General features: G+C 42.8%; 2 protein-coding genes across 13 annotated transcripts in view; one reads left to right on the top strand and one right to left on the bottom strand.

Moving 5' to 3' along the window:
- KLHL8 (kelch like family member 8) overlaps nt 1-24,440 on the top strand; it is an 80,707-nt gene that overhangs the window by 34,255 nt on the left and 22,012 nt on the right. For 3 of the 5 annotated variants that reach the window (XM_084855568.1, XM_084855571.1, XM_084855567.1), the window contains one exon: nt 15,587-15,909. In XM_084855568.1, coding sequence (XP_084711694.1) covers nt 15,706-15,909 — 204 coding nt within the window. In that variant the 5' untranslated portion in view covers nt 15,587-15,705. Of the gene's footprint in view, nt 1-2; nt 5,042-5,095; nt 5,183-15,586; nt 15,910-24,440 lie in introns of those variants that run through there. The other 2 variants (XM_084855570.1, XM_084855566.1) reach the window with 2 other exon arrangements.
- Nucleotides 23,447-24,440, bottom strand: part of AFF1 (ALF transcription elongation factor 1) — a 234,480-nt gene continuing 233,486 nt past the window's right edge. For all 8 annotated transcript variants that reach the window (XM_084855558.1, XM_084855561.1, XM_084855563.1 and 5 more), the window contains one exon: nt 23,447-24,440. This exon is cut by the window's right edge and continues 9,035 nt beyond it. The gene's annotated coding sequence lies outside the window, so the exon portion shown is untranslated.

Raw genomic sequence — 24,440 nt, 5'->3', positions numbered from 1 at the left:
GACCACTCTGGAACTGATTCCAGCTCTCCTACCAAAATAGGACTGGCCAAACCCGGCCTTCCAGTCCCCCAAAATACCCAGTAGCCACCCTCCTAAACCAAGAGACACTGAAAATTAAAAAATTCAATTTTTGTGAACCACCCAGAGAGATTCGGCTATTGGGCGGTATAGAAATAAATAAATAAATAAATAAAATTAGCACTGAGGTTATGCAGAGAAATCATACCAACTAAAGGTTGAATAAAGGTTTATTAAGATAAAAATAAAGGGGTAGAGGGAAAGGGAAGAATGGAAGTAGCAAATTGGGCAAAAGGGTACAAAGTCAAATTACTTAAACATGCACAGATAATTTAAACATGCACAGATGAACGCACACCCAAGCAAAATAATAAAGCTACCTGGCCTATCCTCAACATACCTAAGTATGGGTCTCCCCAGATAGCAACCAGCCGTCAGCAGGTCCAGAACTACTAGGACAAAGGGAGACACCATGCCTTACCTCAGCCCTCTTTTAAAGCCCAACTCTGGCAACCCAGGGCAGATTTTGCTTTAGCCAATCACTGGTTCAGCCCCTGGGTGGATCGCCCTTGCCTCCAAGAGGCTGGAACTCCCCACCAACTCCAGCTGTTAGCACTCCCCAATTAGCAGGGACTGTGCCTGGCTTTGAGCAAAGGGCCAAGGAGCCTGCAGGTAACACACAATCCCAGGTGGTGACATTAGACATGGCAGCCTGATCTAATCTTATGATGGAAAACAGGCGGTCATTCTTGGGAGTAACCAACCTCAATAGCGGGATAAACGTTCCGTGTGAAGAAGCCCAGAATCTTTATAGCCTGCAGGGTTGATCTAACTGCAGTTACTGAAATCAAAGTATATATTTACACCAACCTCTGTGACAACTAGATGGCAGCTAGGATTCCTTACTATATTACAGCGGTAATGCTAGAATTGAGAATGCACAGGCATATCTTTAATATTTGATACAAGTGATGGCCCCCTGCTTCCTGATAGCTTCCAATAGTAACTGCCACCAACTAAACGCTATCCTGAGGCCTTTCCCAGCCTCCTTCCCTCCCTCTCCGAGACACCCCAGCTAGACAGGCAAAAAAGCTAGTCTAGTGACAATGCAGGGTGGGAGGCCAGGGAGGCAAAGATTGTCTCTGCTGAGCCGCCTACCTGCATAGGATGACTGTAAGCCTCCAGTTTTTGATTTTGATTTTACAATCAAATTTACAATTTACAAGATGATTTTGGCTTACAATCATCGCAATGGGATTGCACCATTAGTGAATCATCCTCTGAGTGTCGATATTTATATAGCCAAAATGGCACCATCCACTCACAACAGAGAAATATCAGTGGGGACCCCCAAAATTTGCAAGAGTATATAAAAGAGAGAGAGAGTGAGAGAAGAAAAACACTCTGAACAGGAGCACTCTACCCTGCAACATTTTGCTGAAGGTCCTTCAAAGTTCCTCAGACAGAACTGGCTAATATTTTGTGATGAGAATCAGCAGGAAGATGTGATTCTACTAAAAAAGAAGGGGGAAACTGGTTGAGCTAATGAATAAATAGTGAAAACTGTCATTTTCCTTTCACAGTTCCTAAATGGGAAGTGGCGGGTGAGGAATAGCCTTGTTAGTTAGGAACTCTGATTTCCTGGGCCTCTACCTGAGAAGGTAGGACACACGAAAGCCGCTATCATTCATATCAACTGTTTTAGCGGAGTAGCATATGGCTCTCGTGTGCGGCAGAGTTCACTGAAACTGCAGGAGCGAAAATAAGCTCAGCTTGCCTCTTGTTAGCTGAATTAAGTGCATTCCTGCTTTTCTTGTAAAGCAGACAGTCACATTTCTCAGATGGTCTCATTAGGCAGTTCACAGAAAAAATAATGATTCTCTACTGCGGCCTCTTTTCTCCTGCTTGAGCTCCAAAAACCTTTCACTCTCTCTCTGTGCTAGGATGACCACATACATACAAAGGAGATCACAGGACTCCAGTACTTTTAATAGCAGAGGCGTAAGTAACTAGTATTATTTGGAGGCACAGTTGTGCCTCCAATAGATAAAGACAATGAGTCAAAAAAGGATTCAGCCATGTTAAATTAAAATCAGCAGGGCAGGTTATTCTAACCTTCATAAAATCAAAAGGGGTTCACCAATCTTCCTGAAAATCACACGTGCCAGACAGAAATGTCTATTTTACATAACCTGAAAATTTACGGAAGATTGGTTACAGACTGAAGGAGAAAGGGAAGTTAACAGAAAAAATAATAAAATAAATAGTCATGTAGTTTTGGCACTGAGAACATGTGCTGGCAACTCTTTGTATCCATCATTTGCCCAAAAGCTGGAAGCTATATATGAAAACCATATATGTTTTCCTATTCCCTTTCTATTGTAGTTGGTGGAATAGAATTTCTTTTTTTTAATTCAATTTATTTATGTCTAGCGCAGACTTTCAGTTCTACACTCCTTCTTGCATAAAACTGCTTACAAGGCTAAGTGGTTTATGGGCCTTTACTAGCAGTGGGAAAACTGTGATCTTGGGAGCCAGGGAACAGCACCTACCCCCACCCGGCCTGCATTGAAAACTGGGTTGGATCCTGCCGGCTTCAGGGGTCGCAGGTTGTGCACCCTTGGGACATGATGTTTAACCCTTTCCTTCCATGGTAGTTCCCAAATTCACTTATCCCTGCCCAAAGCTATTATGTCTCCTGGGGCTGGGGGTAAAGCCAGGTAAAGATGTAGCTCTTATTTCAGTGAGACATTATTTATTTATTCATTATTCATTCATACCCTGCATTTTGGCCCCAAGACAGCTCACAGCCATAATTTTTTAAAATGCAAATACCATTAAAATGCAAAATGAAATCAATAAGAACAGCAATAAAACAGGGTCAAATAAACTATTATCAAACAGCAGGACAAAGATCACATCAAACCAAATGCTTGGTGAAATCATTTTTTTTTTTAAGTGTTCACTGTACATCTATAAGAAATAAGGGGCCCAGTTGGGACTCTTCAAGTAGGGAATTGCACAATCTGGATATCAGAACCAAAAAGGCCCTGACGCCCAGCCAGCCAGCCAGCCAGCCAACCAGCCAAACGTCTGCGTAAATATGTTTAGGATTACACTGCATGTCGTAGTTCTGGATGCAAATCATGAAGATGGGGTGGATTTGCCTTGTTTTGATACATGTGTTGTGCAAATCTACATTCAGAAGTAAAACCTGCTGTGAGCAATGAAGCTCACTGCAGAGTAGGGCTGCTTTGAAGGGTAGGCATGGTTGGGCACCTGCCAAAGGCCACCCCCGGGCCAGGAGCCACTGCCAAAAGCCACCTAGACTTGCTCCTCTTCACCACGGCAACCTGCTTGTTTACCTATCTCTCATTCTGGCCCAGACAGTGGAGGAACAGCAGATGCCACTGCCTACTTGCTCACACTGGCTCTCTGTCTGTGAAGCAAGCAAGTGGTAGCGATGAATGATGCGAAAGAGGAGAAGGAGCCATAGCAGCTGGTGTCAGTGGTAGTGAGACAGTGGGAGGGGGCTGATCCATTGAGGGTGCCTTGCCAGATCCCTCAAAAACCTGGAGCTGTCACTCCCCCTGCCCCCGGTAGGTGTGCATACAACTGCAGGCCTTGCGTGTTAGGCTCACGGCTGCTACTGGAAGCAAGCAGCTGAACAAACATGTAGGAGCTAGAATTTCTAATAAGGTGACAGTTGTCAAAAAGCTTAAAATAATTCTGCAGAATCTTGTTTGGGAGGAGCAATAAAAGGGCGTATTGTGAAGGCAGCTTCATTTTAAACGACAGTTGTTCTCCGCTCCTTGCATAACAAATAAGCAAATGGTTATATAAAATACACTCTCACACACAATATTAAAGAAGGAATTAAGAAAGCCACTCTGTCTCTCTCTCATTCTCTCTCGGCCTCAGTATCCCTGTCTGCAAAACGGGGATTGATACTACTGATTAACCTTACAAGGTTTATCATGTTGATTTTACTGTTGTGCTTTTAGATCTTTGAACTGCTTCTTTTTAATTGTACAATGCCTACAGAACTTGTTTTATAAGTGTCTTTTAAAAACAAATAATAACTTAATTAACTAGATAATGTCTGCGGGATGCTTTGAACACTTCTAAGCACTGTATCAATGTTAAATAGTGTTGATATTTTATTTGTATGGTTATATAGTTATTATTAATACAGTGAATTAGAATTAGGGAGGGAAGCTAAAAGAATTGATTTAATGTATTGGCATAGTGGTATACTTTATTGTAATATGATTTATTTTTTACTACACCAGTGGTGGACATGGCACCTCACAGTTTACAATTTAAAGAGCCAGTGTGGGGCAGTGGTTAGAGTGCTGTTCTGGGGCTCAGGAGGTCTGGGTTCCAGTCCCCACTCAGCCACGATACTGGGTTACTTTGGCCCAGTCACTGATTCTCAGCCTAGCCTACCTCACAGGGTTGTTATGAGGATAAAAGGGAGAGGAGGAGGACCATGTAAAGTCCTTCAGTTCCTTGCAGCAGGAAGAAAGGTGGGATATAAATAAAATAATAAAATTAATAAAATTAAATTAAAAGATGAGGAAACAAAAGAAGGGAGGGACAGCCAAGCTAGGCGTCTGCGTCTATGTCCTCATACGTGCCTAGCCCTTTACCACTACTCCCCCCAATAGTGAAAATATGCATATAATCTCTCCGTGCTCTCCCCAAAGGAAAACCACTATATCGTATTTTATCACGCCCTTGCGATCCCACAGCAACCCGCCCTTTGCGCAAAGGACCTAAAAACTACAATTCCCGACATGCATGGCCTCAACCTCCCGCGAATATTAAAATGAAGCATGCGCAGAAAGTCGTCGCCCGATAACCCTTCTCTCCCCCTCGTATTTACGCGCCTAGAACGGCGTTAGCGGCATCCCTTCGGCGCATGCGTACGGTCTTCTCCTTCGCCTTTCTCCCAACCCGCCCCTTCGTCCTGGCGCGCCTCCTCCCCCGCCCATACCGGGACAGGGCGCCTGCGCGCCGGGTGAGTCCACCGCTATTGGCGCTGCTGCCTCTTGCACGTTTGCCTGTGTGTGTGTGTGTGTGTGTGTGTGTGTGTCGGAGGCGCGCGCGGGATGGCTGCGGCGCGCGGGAGATAGAAAGTGCGAGAGCGCGCGCGGGAGAGGTAACGGCCGCGGTGCAGCTGCTCTTTAGGAGAGGGGAGGGGAGGTAGCGCGTGGGGGTAGCAAGGAAGCGAGTGGGAAGTGGGTCGCCCATGCGGCCATGCCTACTAGGGTGGGCTTAAAAAAAGGGCTGCTGCTCCTAAAACCCACACGTCCTGAACCTAGGTATTTAAGGGTTTCCCTTTAATGAAGGGAAGGCATTCTGTACATGCCTTGAGGCTCTTTCATATCATGTATGTTATAGGCTGGTGTCAAGCAGTCTTTGGAGCAGAGCCCTGGCACAGATTAAAATGTGGGGTGCACTGGAGTTGAACGAAGGGAATAAAAGGCTGGGGAGGGGATGTATAAGGCAGGGACCTTGTTCTTTGTGGTGGTGGGGTTACAGCCTTTCCCAGGCTTGGGTCTCCAGGTGTTATTGGAGTGCAACTCTCTATCCTTACAGACCATTGAGCGTTCTGACTGGGGAGGATGGAATAGTAGTCCAATACCGAGGTTGGGGTGGGGGGAGATTGGGAGAGGCTGGCTTACAGGGTGCTAAACCTGGAGGGGTTATTTTTGCTCATGGTTTTCTTTCAGCACAGGGGGAGGTTTGGTTGGTAGGGTGGAGGGAAACGGTCTGTTTGCTGAGGCCCTTGGAAAGGAGTGAGGGGGCATTTCTTGGGTCTTAAGAGAACTGGTGTGTGTGTCGGGGGGACGACGACTAGTTGTCTCTCTTCCTACATACAAGGAAAACTTAAAAGATGGGGAAGTTGGAGAACGAAATTGAACATAGAAAGAGGGCAAAAGAGTGGATATTTGAGGAGGAGGGAAGCAAATCAGGAAATAAATTTAAAGTGTACGTGAAGTGCATTTTGTGACGATGAGTTTTAGGGTGCAATCCTATGCATGTTTAGACAGCAAAAAGTCCTACAGCTCCCAGCATTCCCCAGCCAGCCATGGTAGCTGGGGAATGTTGGGAGTTGTAGGACTTTTTTTCTGCCTAAACATGCATAGGATTGCACCCTTCGAGTATGAGGTAAATGGAGGGAGTGTATAAAAACAAGAGGGAACAGTGGTGATCATAGAAACAGATGATTAACAGTAAATCTTGTGACAATATCTGAACAATAAAAGGGGAAGTGTAGCTTTCTAAACAAACGTGTTTAGAGCTTTTGGCTGATTTTCAAATAATGTTTCATGGTACTATCCAAACCTGTTTGTTCCACAGTCTTTTTGGTTCCTTCTTGCTTTTGGTTAGGATGGAGAGCTCTGTAAAATGGTTACAGTTATTTGGATCAGAAAGATGATGAAAAGTTCCATAGATGTGTTCTGTACATCTTAGATATAATGTGGAATAGAATTGAGCTGCTGGCAGTTAAACTTTTACATGTCATCTTATTTAGGAGCCCTGTTGATTTTGTATTCAATGTCTTAACTGCTGTGCACAGGAAGTTAAAAAATGTTGTGATAAATTAAACGCAGAGGATGCTGGTGCTTAAAGTATATGTTCTCATAGCTCAGCAAAACTGGCCTAACTTCCAAGTGTGAGTACATAATGTCAGTACCATCAATCTCAGCATTGGTAGTTCAGTTTTCAGGCTACAGCTGTAACGGCATTTCATGGTTATGTCTTGTATGAAAGCAGTGTAGTTTTCTAAGATGTAGTGATGGCCACCAACTTGGATAGCTTTAAAAGGGGGGTAGACAAATTCTTGGAGGAAAAGGCTATCAATGGCTACTAGGTACCTCCAGTACCTAAGGCAGTATGCCTATGTACACCAGTTGCTGGGGAACATGGGTAGGAGGGTGCTGTTGCGCTCATGTCCTGCTAGTGTTTCTTGGTCGACAGCTGGTTGGCCACTGTGTGAACGGAATGCTGGACTGGATGGACCCTTGGTCTGATCCAGCAAGGCTCTTCTTATGTTCTTAAAGGCAGGTTTTTATTTAGAAAGTCCACTTCTGTGTGCCATTCTGGATGGTATGTACTGTATGTCAATCCTAGGCGAGTTGATCTTATACCAATTTTGCATCAGTTGCATTAGATACCTGTTCATTTCTAGGCTCAATTTAAAGTGCTGTGTTTTATATTTCCAGCCCAGAACAGTTTGGGACCAATGTATACCTATATGAACCTGCCTAGGCCCTGAGATTGGCCTTGGACACCTTGGTATCTGTCCTGCCACCAAGGTCAATCAGGTTGGCAGGTAACATGGACAGGGCCTTTTCTGTCATGGCCCCACACTTGGCCCTCTCTTTTTTAAGTGGATACAAAACACTTTTGTATTCTACCAAGCTTTTTATTGTTCGTTTGTTTTTTGCTGGCTACCTATATATGTTTTTCTCTGTTACAGATTTATTATGTTTGACAGTTGTTTTGTTTTTAACATTTCTATTGTAAGCTGCTGCGTGGGGGTTTGCCTTCAAAGTCAGGGTAGGAATATATCCAGTAAAAACAATGTCTAACTTCTTTTGCAAATATGTCACAAGTCAATGAATCAAGTTCAAAGTGTGAGAAAGTGCCATTCTATTGTGTGCTGTCTATAGTATATATCCAGCATCTTCTATGTCTTACATCATAAAACATAACCTGTGGAATGGTTCTGTTTATCAGGCACTACACCCATCTAATCAGTATAACCTGGACAATTTCATAAGTCAGGGCATGTGTGATTCATTTTTTTCTTTGCCATACATGTGAATGTTTTCAAAATAGGCATGAACTGGGTCACAAAGTAAATGCTGAAATATTTCAGCTAGTCACTGTACAGTTGGTTTAGTTGTAGTGTTTGTATTCATTATTGTCAGACCAAGAGACTACAGGGCTGGGCAGTTGGTATGGCAATGGAAACTGAAACCTATGAATCTGGTAATTCATCTCTTTTAGCAGTGGGGGGAAAATTCTCATTTTTAGTAGACAAAGAGGAGGGCTTGTATTCAGTTTGTGAAGTGGCTGAAACATTGCAGCATTGTTGAATGGGAGTTTGAACTTATCCAGTGTTCTTATTTGTCACTGCAGCATCTTGGAGAAGTTTCAAGTGGTTGAGGATTAGTGCAGAGGTCAGATTGGATGAGAATGGGCAGCTTTCCAATACCGAATTAGTGCAAGAAGTGTTCTGCCTGTAGATCCAGATTATAGGATGCTGAGTGGTGTCTTTTAAAAAGCTGAATTTCGGTTGATCTGTCTGCTTGCTGCTAAAAATAATTTATATGTAGGAAAACTGCAGCTGATGTCCTGACACCTGACAGTTTCGTAGGATGGGGATGGGTGAGGTGTTCTGCAAAAAGTATTCACAAGCTAGGGGTTTTGGATGCCTTGTTTTGTATGTGGCCTAGGCAGGCTTCAGTTTTATTTTGTTTCTGGGCTCAAGCATGGGAAGATACTTCACATAGAAAAAGAATATAAAAGCAGCACAAATGCCTCATCAGCAGTTAGAACAAAAGCGTACCTAAAATCACAAACAAGTAGACTCTTCTGATTTTAAACTCAAAAGTGGTTTCTAATGTTCCATTCCAAGAATACTTGAAAACAGGAAGTTTTTGCATTATTTGGCATGTATTTTGGTTTGCCTTATGTCTTAAGGTGTTTGTGACTTAGAAGAAAAGGATCCTAAACTTAATAATAATGCTAAACATTATTATTGAAGTGCATAAAACAGAAAAAGGCGAGTAAGGAGAGACATGATGGATGTGTATAAAATTATGCATGGTGGTGTGGAGAAAGTGGATAGTATCTCTCATCATATTGCTAGAACCTGGGGTCATCCCATGAAGTTGATTGGTGGGAGATTCATGACAGATAAAAGGAAGTACTTCTTCTCACAGTGCATAGCTAAACTAGGGAATTTGCTATCACAAGGTATAGTGGCGGCTATTGACTTGTATAATTTTAAAAGGGGATTAGACAAATTCCTGGAGAAAAGGGCTATTAATGATTACAGATTATTAGTCATGATGGCTATATATTGCTTCCATCATGGCTCTTCTTATGTTCTTATGCTACTTCCTTTAAAATATTCCACTGGAAGCATATGTAAAATTATGTAACTACAGGAATGCATCTGTTAATTGCTCAGTTTTTATTATAGCAACGAAGTCAGCTGACCATTGATAAAGGAAGAGGAGAGAGAACTGGACAATAAAAGAGTGGACTCTAATCTGTACTGCCCAAAGTAACTGTTGACTCTGCTGATTTTTATGGGGAGAAAATAATAATCTTTATTATTTATTTATTTATTTATTTATTTCTATACCGCCCAATAGCCGAAGCTCTCTGGGCGGTTCACAAAAACTAAAACCAAACAACACACAATAAAACAATTTAAAATATATAGAACATTAAAACCACAATATAACAATACAACCACAATAAAACCTAGCAGCAGTACAGGAGTTTAAAATACAGATTTAAAACAGCAAAGATAAAAATTTAGAAAGCTAAAATGCCTGGGAAAATAAAAAGGTCTTCACCTGGCGCCGAAAAGAGTACAATGTAGGCGCCAGGCGAACCTCACTAGGGAGCTCATTCCAGAGCCGGGGTGCCACAGCAGAAAAAGCCCTCCTCCTAGTAGCCACCCGCCTCACTTCCTTTGGCAGGGGCTCACGGAGAAGGGCCGCTGATGATGATCTTAAGGTCCGGGCAGGCACATATGGGAGGAGGCGATCCTTTAGGTAACCTGGCCCCAAGCCGTTAAGGGCTTTGAATGTTAACACCAGCACTTTGAATCGGGCCCGGAAATGGACTGGCAGCCAGTGCAGCTGGAAAAGTACTGGCGTAATATGAGCTCGCAGGCCAGTCCCTGTTAACAATCTTGCTGCCCTATTTTGGACCAGCTGAAGTTTCCGGACCGTTTTCAAAGGCAGCCCCACGTATAACGCATTGCAGTAATCCAGACGAGAAGTTATCAGAGCATGGATAACTGTAGCTAGGCTATCTCTGTCCAGATAAGGGCGTAGTTGGTATACCAGCCTAAGCTGATAAAAAGTGCTCCGTGCCACTGAGTTCACCTGTGCCTCAAGTGACAGTTCTGGATCCAAGAGCACCCCCAAACTACGAACCTGATCCTTTAGGGGGAGTGCAACCCCCTCCAGAACAGGTTGAATATCACCTAGCCGGGCAGACAAACCACCCACTAACAGTACCTCCGTCTTGTCTGGATTGAGTTTCAGTTTATTAGCCCTCATCCAGTCCATTACCGTGCCCAGGCACTGGTTCGGAACAGCCACTGCCTCACCTGGTTTTGATGAGAAAGAGAGGTAGAGCTGGGTGTCATCCGCATATTGATGGCACCTCAGCCCACACCTCCGGATAACCTCCCCCAGCGGTTTCATGTAGATGTTAAACAGCATGGGGGATAGAATAGAGCCCTGTGGAACCCCGTGGCACAATTGCCATGGCACAGAGCAATAATCCCCCAGCACCACCTTCTGGAATCGCTTATTTTGTAAGCGTAAGTAAGTACAGCAAGTATCCTGATCTTACTGGCTTAAAATGTCTTGCTGTCTTTCCTTATTATGGAAATATACAGTGTAGTGCAGTGGATAAGTTAGGATTTTTTATCAAATACTGCACTTTGGGTTAAAAGTATCAAACTTGCCATAAACATATACTGACATTGCCTAAACGTTTGTGGATGTAGATCTCCCCACCCCCACTCCACAACTACTCCTGTTTTGAAATAAATAAGGTTTAATTTTTAACTTATGAACAAATATTCTCTACGCTGAGGGTGTTCTCAGTGGTGATTGTAAGATTCCAATAGAATTAAATGAAAAGTTAACATTTATTTATTTATTTATTTTATTTACCCGCCTTTCTACCCCATAAATGCTGCTCACTGGGCCTGACAATAGCAAGAATCAAAATTTTAAAATAAATACATTAAAAACATATTAAAAAACACAACAACAAAAGAATAAAAATAACACCAAACCTAACAGACCAGCTTACGTGCCAAACGTCTGCTTGAATAAAAACATACTTACCTGCTGGTGGACAGAGAGCAGAGAGGGAGCCAACCTAGCTTCCTTCACAGGGAGTTCCACAGCCTGGGAGCACCCACTGAGAAGTCCCCCTCTAGCACTGCCACCAAAAGAAGGGCCTTTCCCAAAGATACTAAATCCTGGCAGGCTTGTATGGGAGAAAGCAGTCTTTCAGGTAGCCTTGTCTAGGCTTCGTAGGTCATAACCAGCACTTTGAATTGTGCCCAGAAATAGACAGATAGTCAGTGAGGCTATTGTAACACAGGAGTCACAGGCTCCCAGTTAATGTTCTGGCTGCAGCATTCCAGTTCAGCTGAGTTTTCTGAACAGTTTTCAAAGTCAGCTCTGTCTGAAGCGTATTATAGTAATCCAAATGGGATGTAACTGAGGCCTGTGTGACCACGGCCAGATCAGGCATCTCTAGGAACAGGTGCAGTTGGTGCACTAGCCTCAGCTGTGCAAATACATTTCTGACCACCACCAAAACGTGGGCGTCCCGGTGAGTTGGATGTCACCACCATACTGGTGACACTGAACCCCAAAACTCTGAACAACCTCTACTGGTGGTTTCGTGTATATGTTAAATAACATGAGGGACAAGATGGAACCCTGAGGGACACCACAGGCCAGCAGCCATGGTGTCAAACAGGAATCCCCCAGCACCACTTTCTGAAATCACCCCTCAAAGTGCCTCCCTTTCCCATCTCAGACAGATGCTGCAGAAGGATACCATGATCGATAGTATTGAAAGCCACCGAGAGGTCCAACAGCGACACACTCCCCCTGTCCAGTTCCTGGAGTAAATCATCCACCAACACAACCAAAGCAGTCTCTATCCTATAACCAAGCCTGAAGCCAGATTGAAATGGATCTAGATAATCTGCCTCATCCAGAAATCCCTGGAGCTGAGAAGCCACCACAGGCTCTAATACCTTGCACAAGAATGAAATATTGGAGACTGGTCATAAAATTTCAATACAGTGAAGTTCGAGGTTGGTGGTGGTTAACAGAGATCTTATCACTGCCTCTTTTAGGCAAAACGGAATCATACCTTGCCATAATGAGGCATTCACCACCACCCTTACCCTCTCGGCAAAATTGGTCTCAATGGGCTATCGAGTGGTCCACCTTCCCTTCTTGTGGACCAGAGCATAATAGGCCTTTGACCACCCAAGAAAGCTCAGTTGGGTGACTGTACAGATGTGGTGGTGGCGGAGAAGTACAATTTCTTTGTCACCCTCACTGCCACAGACTGGGCTTTCAAATAAGCTCTAGCCCATGTTTGATCAAACTCTTTGAGTTTTCCACCAACATTGCTCTAGTTTTAGTCCCACTCATTTCATCACCCGCAGCTCCCTGGAAAACCGCGGAGCTTGTTTGGCTCCACACCATGGGAGAGGACACTCATGAGTGATCATGTCAACACCCTGGGCCATTTTCCCATTCCAGAGTTCAATCAGGGCTTCGACAGAATTGCCTGCTGAGGTGACAGGAAAATCCCCAACAGCCATCAGAAAGCCATCCTGGTTTATCAGTTTCCTGGTTCAAATCATCTTAATCCCCCACCCCCAGATCACCATAATCGCACCCAAAATCGGATCCAAAGTGTGCCCTGCCAGATCAGTGGAGCCAGTGGAGGACAGACCCATGGTTGCAATGGAGGCCATATAGAAATTTAATGTACATAGACAAAAAACATAAAACAAGTGTGGAGATTCATAATATAATGTGAAATCCTATAATTAATATACATGTAAGTGATTCACTAGAAAAGTTAAATGATGCAAGACACTATCTGAAAAATCATTTTATCCATCACTGAACTAACATGTTCAAACATTAATACCCCCAATTAAACTTGCAAATGTTTTGGTCAAGTATGCAATTTGAAACTGTATGGGACATACATTTGATCATGGAGATGTACTGATGTTCTGTATAAACATCAACCGGAAACCTAGATGGTCTGTTTATGGCATAGGGTCACCCTGTGAAGGATGTCATGTCATTAGTATTATTCAAGTTAATATTTTCTGAAAACATTTTCCTTCACAGTATCAAAGAGAAGTCCAGTTAAGGATGGTACTGTAGAACTTGCATAGGCCTCTGCGTGCCTTCTTACGGTTACAGTGTATCAGTTCATAGCACTTTTTGTAAACTTGCGCAGGAGTTGTCCACTTTGGTTGCCATTGAGATCCACCTTTCCTCTCCCATCCTCAGTCTGCAGGACTTGGTTTCTTTGGATCTTTTTGAAATGCCTTTCTTGTAGATGTCCTCCCTGTTAGATTGTGTGTTGTGTGTTTGAAAACCCTCAGTGTTGGTGGAATAATTTCCAGGAATTGTGACAGATGCTGCTTGAAAGGAGATGCTGCTTTGGCTCACTGACTTTGCAGAATCCATAGATTCTGCCATAAAGAAGTACTACAAACCTTTCAAGTAGCACCATCATATTGTTAGATATGGATTGGGGTTTCTGCTAGAAATGCAGCAGTGGTGACTTCTGAAAATATGTTCCATGTGTCCTGAGCTAAGTTTTTGCCTTTCTCAACAAATAACAAGGTCATATCACACCCAGTGGGTGTGGGCCCACATTCTTGACAATGTCCTGTGCCCAAATGTAACTTGGGACAGATGCAATGGTATGCCATTTATAAAGGACACTCCCCTGGAGGTTTGGATATATGATTTGGCATGCTTCCAAGGCTTTGGCATGGGCAGTGCTTATTTATTTATTTAAATGTATTTAAAGTATTTCTTGGCCGCATTTCAGGGCTGAAGCAACAAAACACATAAAACCAACACAATATTAACAAAACAATAAAAACAGCAATAAAACGGCAATAGCTTACTGTGAGGTGAACACCTCTTGTTCTGTATTCATTTCTACATATGTTGGGTATTATTGGCATGGGGCTGCAATACTCGACAGTGTCCTGTGCCCCAACAGAATATTCAGTTGGATGTAATGCTCTGGAGACCACTCTCTCTGACATTTGGGTATATGACTTGGGGTGGCCAAAACCTTAGGTTGGGGGTGTACAGACCAGAATCTTTTTTCTTTTTTAGTACATGGGTTATTATTGGCATGGGGACACCATTTTGAAGGTGTCTTGTGCCCAAATACAGAGTTGGGACAAATGCAGTTCCCTGGCATCTTGTACAGGCCACTCCTCTGGATGTTCAGGTGGATGATTTGGAGTGGCATAGAGCTTAGTGTTGGGTTCATACCCCCAACTTCCTTATTCATTTTTGAATACGTCATTGACATAAGGTACTGTGTTTGACAGTGTTTTCTACCCCAGTGTGGAATTTGTCTAAATGTGAGACTGGCATCTTTGTAGAGACTGTTCTCCCTGATGTTTGCATATATGATTTGGGATGGCCCAAAGCTTGGTTTTGGATGCACACTCTCAGTTCCTTATTCATTGTACAAATTTTGGCTATTGGCATGGTGGTAGTATCTGGTGCCCAAACAAAATGTTGGGTTGAAAGCAATATTGTGGCAACTCATAGGGGATACTGTACTGGAGGTGTGGGTGACCATACAAAGCACTCTGGGGCTTGTGTTTCCCCCCTGCTGATCGCTTCACCTTGCTGATCGCTTCACCTTGCTGAATGGCAGGGCTGGCCTTGGATAAGATGTATATGAAATTGTGACTGCAGCAGTCATGTGCTTTTGTATGTCATCTCCCACCTATTGCCCATCTCTTGGGGTGTGGACTTGCCTAAAAATCATTCAGAATTATTCAGCACATAGGATAACATTTTTTGCCATGGGTCACGGACCAAACAAATAACACATTTGTTAGTTTCCTGTCCTGCCCATCTCTCAGAGGTTATTAAGGGTGAATAGTATTGAAGCTACCTTAATTCAGATGGGGTAGGGAAGAGTAAAGTATCTCATTTCCTTTAGATGCTAATTATTATTATTATCGATTGCATTTATACCCCGCCTTTTTTCCTCTTGCAAGGAACCCAAGGTGGCTTACATTATCCTCCTCCCTCTCCATTTTATCCTCACAACAACAACCCTGTGAGGTGGGTTGGGCTGAGAGTGTGTGACTGGCCCAAAGTCACCCAGTGAGCTTCCATGGCCGAGTGGGGACTAGAACCCGGATCTCCCAGCTCTTAGTCCAGCACTCTTGCCACTACACCACACTGGCTCTCCAATAATTATGATAAATAATCATAATGATGATTATTTATGTTTAAGAAATTGCCTTGTTCTCTGAGCTATGTTTGTGTATAAAAAATTGTAAACACCTTTGGAAAGGAATGTCCTGCAGCCTTAACTTTTGGCTCTGTGTAATGGCAAGAAGAGTTTTGAGTTATTTAAAACTGTAGTTTATGGATCCAAAGGCTTGGCTTGCACCCAAAGATTCCTTGCCCAAACAGAAAGGCTCTTCTACTCATGGAAATGTCTAACCTATTTTCATTTTTTCCCATAGTAAATCAGAAGTCACTTGTTCTAGTCAAGACTAGATGCTTAGGCTGATTTGCTTGGCATTGTGTGTGCTGTTCCTTTTCATGGAGACTGACAACAAACTCAGAAGGAGACAAACGGCCAATGGCTTCTGACTCTGTGGTCCCAGAGCAAGCAAAGCATCATGTGGTAAAAGGAAAAAGGCAACAGCAACAGGAAAGGTCACCTTTGAACAGTGACGGTGAAGAAGAAATATTTGTATTTGAAGCAAATGAAGCCTGGAAGGATTTTCACAGCTCTCTCCTTCGCTTCTATGAAGCTGGGGAGCTTTGTGATGTTACACTGAAGGTACTGATACATGTTTCGTATTTTCTGTCTTGAATTGTCCATGTGTATCTTTGTATCGCCTCTATTGACAACATTTGGGAACTGGTGCCGTGCAGTGTTACCGTGTGTATGTGTTTTAAATGTTGCTAGAACTCCTGCAAATTGAGCAGAACAGTTGGTGCTTGTGGGGAGACTGTGGCTGTGCTATATTCAGACCTGAACTCAAATTAGAAATTCTCTTTTTCTCTAAATGTAATTTAAAGGTATACAGTTGTAGGCACAGTTGAGTAAGCACAGTCAACTGACCTGCAATGACAACTACTATGAAACTACCCTTTGGTGATGTAACACATGAAAGTGTAGCCCCAACATTTTGACACTCTAGATTTGTGACTAAGAGACAGAACCTAGGATGAGGGCAAGTAGATAAGAGGATGCTTGCTTCTCAAAGGTTGTGGTCGCTCTGATCACTAGAGGCAAGAGGTGGCCTCAGCCAATCTTAGTGGTGTTTTTAAGTGCACCTCTTTTCTTCCTCCCATGCAAGTAAGTAGCGGCTGGTATTCTCGTCTAATGGGAAAACCATTATTATGTAGTCTTGAGAATCAACAGGAGTGCGACCCTGTTGATTCTCCTGGACCTCTCAGTGGCTTTCGATACCATCGACCATGGTATCCTTCTGGATAGGTTGTCTGGGTTGGGAGTTGGAGGCACTGCACTACAGTGGTTCCGCTCCTACTTGGATGGCCGATTCCAGAAGGTGGTGCTGGGGGATTATTGCTCTGTGCCATGGCAATTGTGCCATGGGGTTCCACAGGGCTCTGTTTTATCCCCCATGCTGTTTAACATCTACATGAAACCGCTGGGGGAGGTTATCCGGAGGTGTGGGCTGAGGTGCCATCAATATGTGGATGACACCCAGCTCTACCTCTCTTTCTCATCAAAACCAGGTGAGGCAGTGGCTGTTCTGAACCAGTGCCTGGGCACGGTAATGGACTGGATGAGGGCTAATAAACTGAAACTCAATCCAGACAAGACGGAGGTACTGTTAGTGGGTGGTTTGTCTGCCTGGCTAGGTGATATTCAACCTGTTCTGGAGGGGGTTGCACTCCCCCTAAAGGATCAGGTTCGTAGTTTGGGGGTGCTCTTGGATCCAGAACTGTCACTTGAGGCACAGGTGAACTCAGTGGCACGGAGCACTTTTTATCAGCTTAGGCTGGTATACCAACTACGCCCTTATCTGGACAGAGATAGCCTAGCTACAGTTATCCATGCTCTGATAACTTCTCGTCTGGATTACTGCAATGTGTTATACATGGGGCTGCCTTTGAAAACGGTCCGGAAACTTCAGCTGGTCCAAAATAGGGCAGCAAGATTGTTAACAGGGACTGGCCTGCGAGCTGATATTACGCCAGTACTTTTCCAGCTGCACTGGCTGCCAGTCCATTTCCGGGCCCGATTCAAAGTGCTGGTGTTAACATTCAAAGCCCTTAACGGCTTGAGGCCAGGTTACCTGAAGGATCGCCTCCTCCCATATGTGCCTGCCCGGACCTTAAGATCATCATCAGCGGCCCTTCTCCGTGAGCCCCTGCCAAAGGAAGTGAGGCGGGTGGCTACTAGGAGGAGGGCTTTTTCTGCTGTGGCACCCCGGCTCTGGAATGAGCTCCCTAGTGAGGTTCGCCTGGCGCCTACATTGTACTCTTTTCGGCGCCAGGTGAAGACCTTTTTATTTTCCCAGGCATTTTAGCTTTCTAAATTTTTATCTTTGCTGTTTTAAATCTGTATTTTAAACTTCTGTACTGCTGCTAGGTTTTATTGTGGTTGTATTGTTATATTGTGGTTTTAATGTTCTATATATTTTAAATTGTTTTATTGTGTGTTGTTTGGTTTTAATTTTTGTGAACCGCCCAGAGAGCTTCGGCTACTGGGCGGTATAATAAATAAATAAATAAATAAATAAAATTGAGGGGAAAATTACGGTGGGCTATGACCTGTTGCTCTGAACAGCTAGGCTGCCATTCCCCATCTAGTGCCAGGAGAGAGAGGAGGGCTGGAATAGTAATACACAAGCACTGTATATTGCATTCTGTGGTGTTGCACCAAGGCAGCTTGTTGTTTCTTCCTTTGAAAAGAAGTAAGTATGGCTAGCAACCACTATTTGATTTCTAACATGTATAAACCGCCCTTCATCCACCAGTGCGATGTACACAACATTAGCTACTAAGCGAACATTACCACTAGCATAGTGCTCTGGGAAAGTAGTTAACTACAGTTTACACCTGAACAGTTAATATCCAGAAACATTTCTGGAGAGTCCAGCAGCTTAGCTAATGGTTAGGGAGGGTTTTAGCCAGCCTAGGTTTACCACATATTTTTGTCCTTTTTAAAAGTTCCTCTTAGGTGGCCTATAGACTTTACAACAGTGGCCTGGAAACTGATTTTCCCATGGGTTCAGCCCACAATGCTGCTATAATGTTAAAAGCCTGGTATCACATGAGCATTTATCATGCAGTTGCTGTTTTCCTGGGATCAGGAGTGACGGTCCTGTGGTAAGGACTTGCATGACCAGCCCCATGCACCTGGTGGTGGACCTTTGTACATTACAGCAATACTTGGAGATGAAGCCACAGAAAAGCAGCTTCCACACTGCTTGCTGTGACATCTGTAGGACAGCTTGCTTTCTTGCAAATTGGCAGACTATATTTGTGTTTTTTTTGGTTAGGATTACTTTTTTTTTGTTTGGGCAGTATCCCATTCGACATTGTTGTTTATTCGTTCAGTTGCTTCCGACTCTTCGTGACTTCATGGACCAGCCCACGCCAGAGCTTCCTGTCGGCTGTTGCCACCCCCAGCTCCCCCAAGGTTGAGTCTGTCACCTCCAGAATATCATCCATCCATCTTGCCCTTGGTCGGCCCCTCTTCCTTTTGCCTTCCACTTTCCCTGGCATCAGCATCTTCTCCAGGGTATCCTGTCTTCTCATTATGTGGCCAAAGTACTTCAGTTTTGCCTTTAATATCATTCCCTCAATGAGCAGTCTGGCTTGATTTCCTGGAGTATGGACTGGTTTGATCTTCTTGCAGTCCAAGACACTCTCAGAATTTTCCTCCAGCACCACAGTTCAAAAGCATCTATCTTCCTTCGCTCAGCCTTCCTTATGGTCCAGCTCTCGCAGCCATAGGTTACTACGGGGAATACCACTGCTTTCACTATGCGGACCTTTGTTGTCAGTGTGATGTCTCTGCTCTTCACTATTTTATCAAGATTTGTCATTGCTCTCTTCCCAAGAAGTAAACGTCTTCTGATTTCCTGGCTACAATCAGCGTCTGCAGTAATCTTTGCACCTAGAAAGACAAAGTCTGTCACTGCCTCCATGTTTTCTCCCTCTATTTGCCAGTTCTCAATCAAGCTGGTTGCCATAATCTTGGTTTTTTTGAGGTTTAACTGCAACCCAGCTTTTGCACTTTCTTCTTTCACCCTCGTCATGAGGTTCCTCAGCTCCTCCTCGCTTTCAGCCATCAAAGTGGTATTATCTGCATATCGGAGATTGTTAATGTTTCTTCCAGCGATTTTAACTCCAGCCTTGGCTTCATCAAGCCCAGCACGTCGCATGATGTGTTCTGTGTACAGGTTGAATAGGTAGGGTGAGAGAATACAACCCTGCTGTACTCCTTTCCCAATCTTAAACCAGTCCGTTGTTCCATGGTCTGTTCTTATGGTTGCTACTTGGTCGTTATACAGATTCCTCAGGAGGCAGACAAGATGAGTTGGTATCCCCATACCACCAAGAACTTGCCACAGTTTGTTATGATCCACACAGTGAAAGACTTTAGAATAGTCAATAAAACAAATAGATATTTTTCTGAAACTCCCTGGCTTTCTCCATTATCCAGCGGATATTGGCAATTTGGTCTCTAGTTCCTCTGCCTTTTCTAAACCCAGCTTGTACATCTGGCAATTCTCATTCCATGAATTGCTGGAGTCTACCTTGCAAGATCTTGAGCATTACCTTACTGGCATGTGAAATAAGTGCCACTGTTTGATAGTTTGAACATTCTTTGGTGCTTCCCTTTTTTGGTATGGGGATATAAGTTGATTTTTTCCAATCTGTTGGCCATTCTTGTATTTTCCAAATTTGCTGGCATATGGCATGCATCACCTTGATGGCATCATCTTGCAAGATTTTAAACAGTTCAGCTGGGATACCATCATCTCCTGCTGCCTTGTTATTAGCAATGCTTCTTAAGGCCCATTCCACCTCACTCTTCAGGATGTCTGGCTCTAGCTCACTGACCACTCCGTCAAATCTATCCCCAATATTATTATCCTTCCTATACAGATCTTCTGTATATTCTTGCCACCTTTTCTTGATCTCTTCTGCTTCTGTTAGGTCCTTGCCATCTTTGTTTTGATCATACCCATTTTTGCCTGGAATTTACCCCCGATGTTTCTAATTTTCTGGACGAGGTCTCTTGTCCTTCCTATTCTATTATCTTCTTCCACTTCCGCACATTGCTTGTTTAAAAATAATTCCTTATCTCTTCTGGCTAACCTCTGGAATTTTGCATTTAATTGGGCATATCTGCCCTGATCACTGTTGCCTTTTGCTTTCCTTCTTTCTTGGGCTGCTTCCAGTGTCTCAGCAGACAGCCATCTTGCCTTCTTGGTTTTCTTTTTCTTTGGGATGTTTTTTGTTGCCGCCTCCTGAACAATGTTGCGAACTTCTGTCCATAGTTCTTCCGGGACCCTATCTACTAAATCTAGTCCCTTAAATCTATTCTTCACCTCCACTGCATATTCATTAGGAATATTAGTGAGCTCATATCTAACTGATCTGTGGGTCTTCCCTAGTCTCTTTAGTCTGATTCTAAATTGTGCAATAAGAAGTTCGTGATCTGAACTACAATCAGCTCCAGGTCTTGTTTTTACCGACTGCATAGATTTCCACCACCTTTGGCTACAAAGGATGTAGTCAATCTGATTTCGGTGTCGACCGTCTGGTGAAGTCCATGTATAAAGTTGTCTCTTAGGTTGTTGGAAGAGAGTGTTTGTTATGCACAGTGAGTTGTCTTGGCAAAATTCTATCAGCCTATGTCCTGCTTCATTTTGTTCTCCCAGACCATGCTTGCCTGTAATTCCAGGTGTCATTTGACTACCCACCTTAGCATTCCAGTCTCCTGTAATGAAAATAACATCTTTTTTTGGCGTACTATCCAGTAGGTGCTGCAGATCTTCATAGAACTGATCTACTTCTGCTTTTTCAGCATCTGTGGTTGGGGCGTATATTTGGATTACTGTGATGTTAAATGGCTTACCCTGAATTCGAATTGAGATCATTCTGTCATTTTTTGGATTGTATCCAAGCACTGCTTTAGCCACTTCATTATTCATTATGAAGGCTACTCCATTTCTTCTGTGGTCCTCTTGTCCACAGTAGTAGATCTGGTGGTCATTTGATGTGAAATGGCCCATTCCAGTCCATTTCAGTTCACTGACTTCCAAAATGTCTATATTTAATCTTGACATCTCCCCAGTAACCACATCCAATTTGCCCTGGCTCATAGATCTTACATTCCAGGTTCCTATGGCGTGTTGATCTTTAGAACATCGGATTCATCATTCACCACCAGCACCATCGGCTGCTAGCCGTCCTTTCGGCTTTGAGCTAGCTGCGTCATCACATCTGAGGCTAGTTGAACTTATCTTCTGTTCCTCCCCAGTAGCATTTTGACCATCTTCCAATGGTATACCGACATATCTCTGGTTGTACTGATCCATTTAGTTTTCATGGCAAGAATACTGGGGTGGGTTGCCGTTTCCTTCCCCAGGGAAATTCGACATTACCGCTAATGAAAATTACATTGCGCTAGCGTAAGTAACATACCAATACCAATAGCATTTGCTGGCAAGAAGGGTTTTTCCAAGGAACTCAGTCGTGCTATCAAACACTTTTGGCACTGTGCTAGAGGTGACTTATGCTAATGCACTATAATTTACATTAGCAGTAATGCTGAATAAGATACTGCCAAATGAAACCTGGTGTCTTTTTAACAATGGTAAGTGGTAACAATGAAAACTCATAGAATCTACATTTTGAAATAGGATAGTTTATTAGGAATATTTATGTGGTCTTTATGTTTCTGTTCTCTATTTAACTACATACTTTAAATAGTAGCTGGAGGGAAACATTAGCTTTAATTTCCATGAATAAGTAGTCTTTATTGAAGTTATAATACTACTCAGCATGAATAATTTAGCTGCTATCTCTGTGAATAACAATTCAAGAGAAGCTAGTTGTTGTCACCCTGACTGTTCTGGTTGTGAGTCCAAGTGGATAACATTTTCAGGCTTCTCATTAACATAATCAGTTGTGACTAGAAATTGCTTGTATGCGAACAGGTGACTCGGAGCCCCTGATCTGCACCATTTTTTTTAGCTGTTTGGAAAATAACCAATCATGCATGCTCAGTTCAGTGCAGTTTGACCTCTCATATCGAGCCATATTTTCATGCCACAAATCTCCTTTGTTTCTGTAAAGAGCTCTACGGATTCTATTTTTTTGTACTACTCAGACCCAGTAAATTAATTGTCTTGGAATTATTGGTTCTGTGCTCTGAATGTGGCTGTTGGAAGAACTTTATATCCTTCTATGTACCTTTTCCTTGCCCTGAGTCATAGGAAAAGCTGTGAAGTTAACTCTAATTAGCTTTTTGCACTTGCTGCAGAAGCTGCAACTCTGTAAAAGAAAATAGCCTGGAAAAAAGCTTTCCAAAGACTTTATTTGGGGCTAGGCATTACTGCTTATGCTAACTCTTTGAGTAAAAAAAAGGCACTTGGATTATTAATGAAGACCACATTTTCCTTCTCAGTGAAAACAATTTCATCTTGAGTTGTAATGGTGGCTCAAATAGGGGATAGGGTGGTGTTAGCAAAGTGGAGAAGATAGATGTTCATGTGTAACTCTACAGTTTTCTTGTGAACAAATTTTTCTTGTGAAATTAAGTGCCCTAGCTGACACTTAATTTTTGTTTTATCTCAGTTAGAATCTGAAAAGGAGGCAGCATTTAAAACCTCATATGTAACTCGTCATGATGCTTCTATATCAGGGATAGGCACCTTCTGGAGGTTTGGGGGCCATTTTTGCCTACCGGAGTGTCTCCCCCCCCCCCCCCCCCAAGCAAGTACTGGATTTTTGGGTTGTTTCTTTTTAAAAGGTGTCCATAATGGCTGTAGAGTACTAAAAGGGTCAAAATTACCTTGCAAACAAGCTAATTTTGTCCCTTTTGGCACTCTATAGCCGCTACTGACATGATTTTATTCCAACAGTCTTTTTTACTGAATTGAGACTGTGGGGCTTCCACATGGCCTATAGGCCTTGTGTTACCTACCCCTGTTCTATATGGTCTATTGTGTTCCTTTTTGAAGTTACATCAAGGTGTCATTTTTTAATTACCATTCCCCCCTCCCCCGTCTTCGTGTGTGTGTGTGTGTGTGTAAATTTTAATTCAGGAATAGGATTTTGCAATTCTAAGATTAGAGGGTTTGTTTTTTTTGAAAAAGTAGCTTTTAATTTTATGTCTGTATCTGTAGATAGGGTAGTAAGTTTTGTGGGCTTATTTTCCAAGCTTATTTACAATGTACATTGAATCCAAAATGCATGCAACAGGAGTACTTGCTTCAGAATAAGATGGCTGCCAATTTGGATATCATTTTTACAACTTGTACACTGGGTACAGCGTAACTGTTTGCATGTGTGTAGTCTTAGTAAAAGTGTACTCCTGAATTCTTTGCTAATCAAGCAGATGGCCACAGTGGGGTGAGTTTGCTTTAATGTTGCTTTCAGGCAAGTTCTTAACTACTGAGCTGCATATTCAGTTCATTTGTACTTTGTTTTCATATTAGGTTGTGTTTACTGTTGCTTTTAAATTTTGTAAGCTGCTCTGATTTCCTTAGGGTAGAAGACTGTGGTAAACATGCCCAGAAAAAGTATAATATAAATCTTATCATTTCTGTGAACAGAGAAGTTATATAGGATTTCAATGTGTGAAATACAATTTTTAATTACAAATACAAAAACTTAAGGGTGTCTTATACTTGATATTTAACATTCCACTAATGTTTAACATTCTGCTAATGTCAAAGTTAGAGTGACATTTAGAATCTTATCAGATAACAGTTCCGAGAATGTTGCAGAAATCTGCTGCATAGGTGGTTTTTGTTGCCTCAATTTAAATGTGCTTCCATGGCACATTCTGCAACTCCCTATGAGCCAACTCTCTGCAGTTAGAATATCTGTAGACAATGAATATGTTAATGCTCATGTACTTGCGTATTAGTACAAGATGCAATGAACATACTGAGTGTACTTGAAAGTACAGTAGAATAGAAATGAACTTTGTATTCTACTGTACAGCACAGCTGAAAGTTGTTTTTTTTTCAACAAGGGGTTGTTGCTATTGGAATTTGTCTACAGTTTTTAATCTGTGGCAGTTCTGATGTGCGCAATATAGATAGAGAAAAAGGAGACAAATCAATTTGGTTGTATATATAGAAGCCT

This window comes from Heloderma suspectum, chromosome 5 (genome assembly GCF_057233095.1).
Source record: "Heloderma suspectum isolate Gila_16-S chromosome 5, 16-S_ref, whole genome shotgun sequence".
NCBI classification, from domain to species: domain Eukaryota; kingdom Metazoa; phylum Chordata; class Lepidosauria; order Squamata; family Helodermatidae; genus Heloderma; species Heloderma suspectum.
This window is presented reverse-complemented; position numbering and strand designations above follow the sequence as displayed.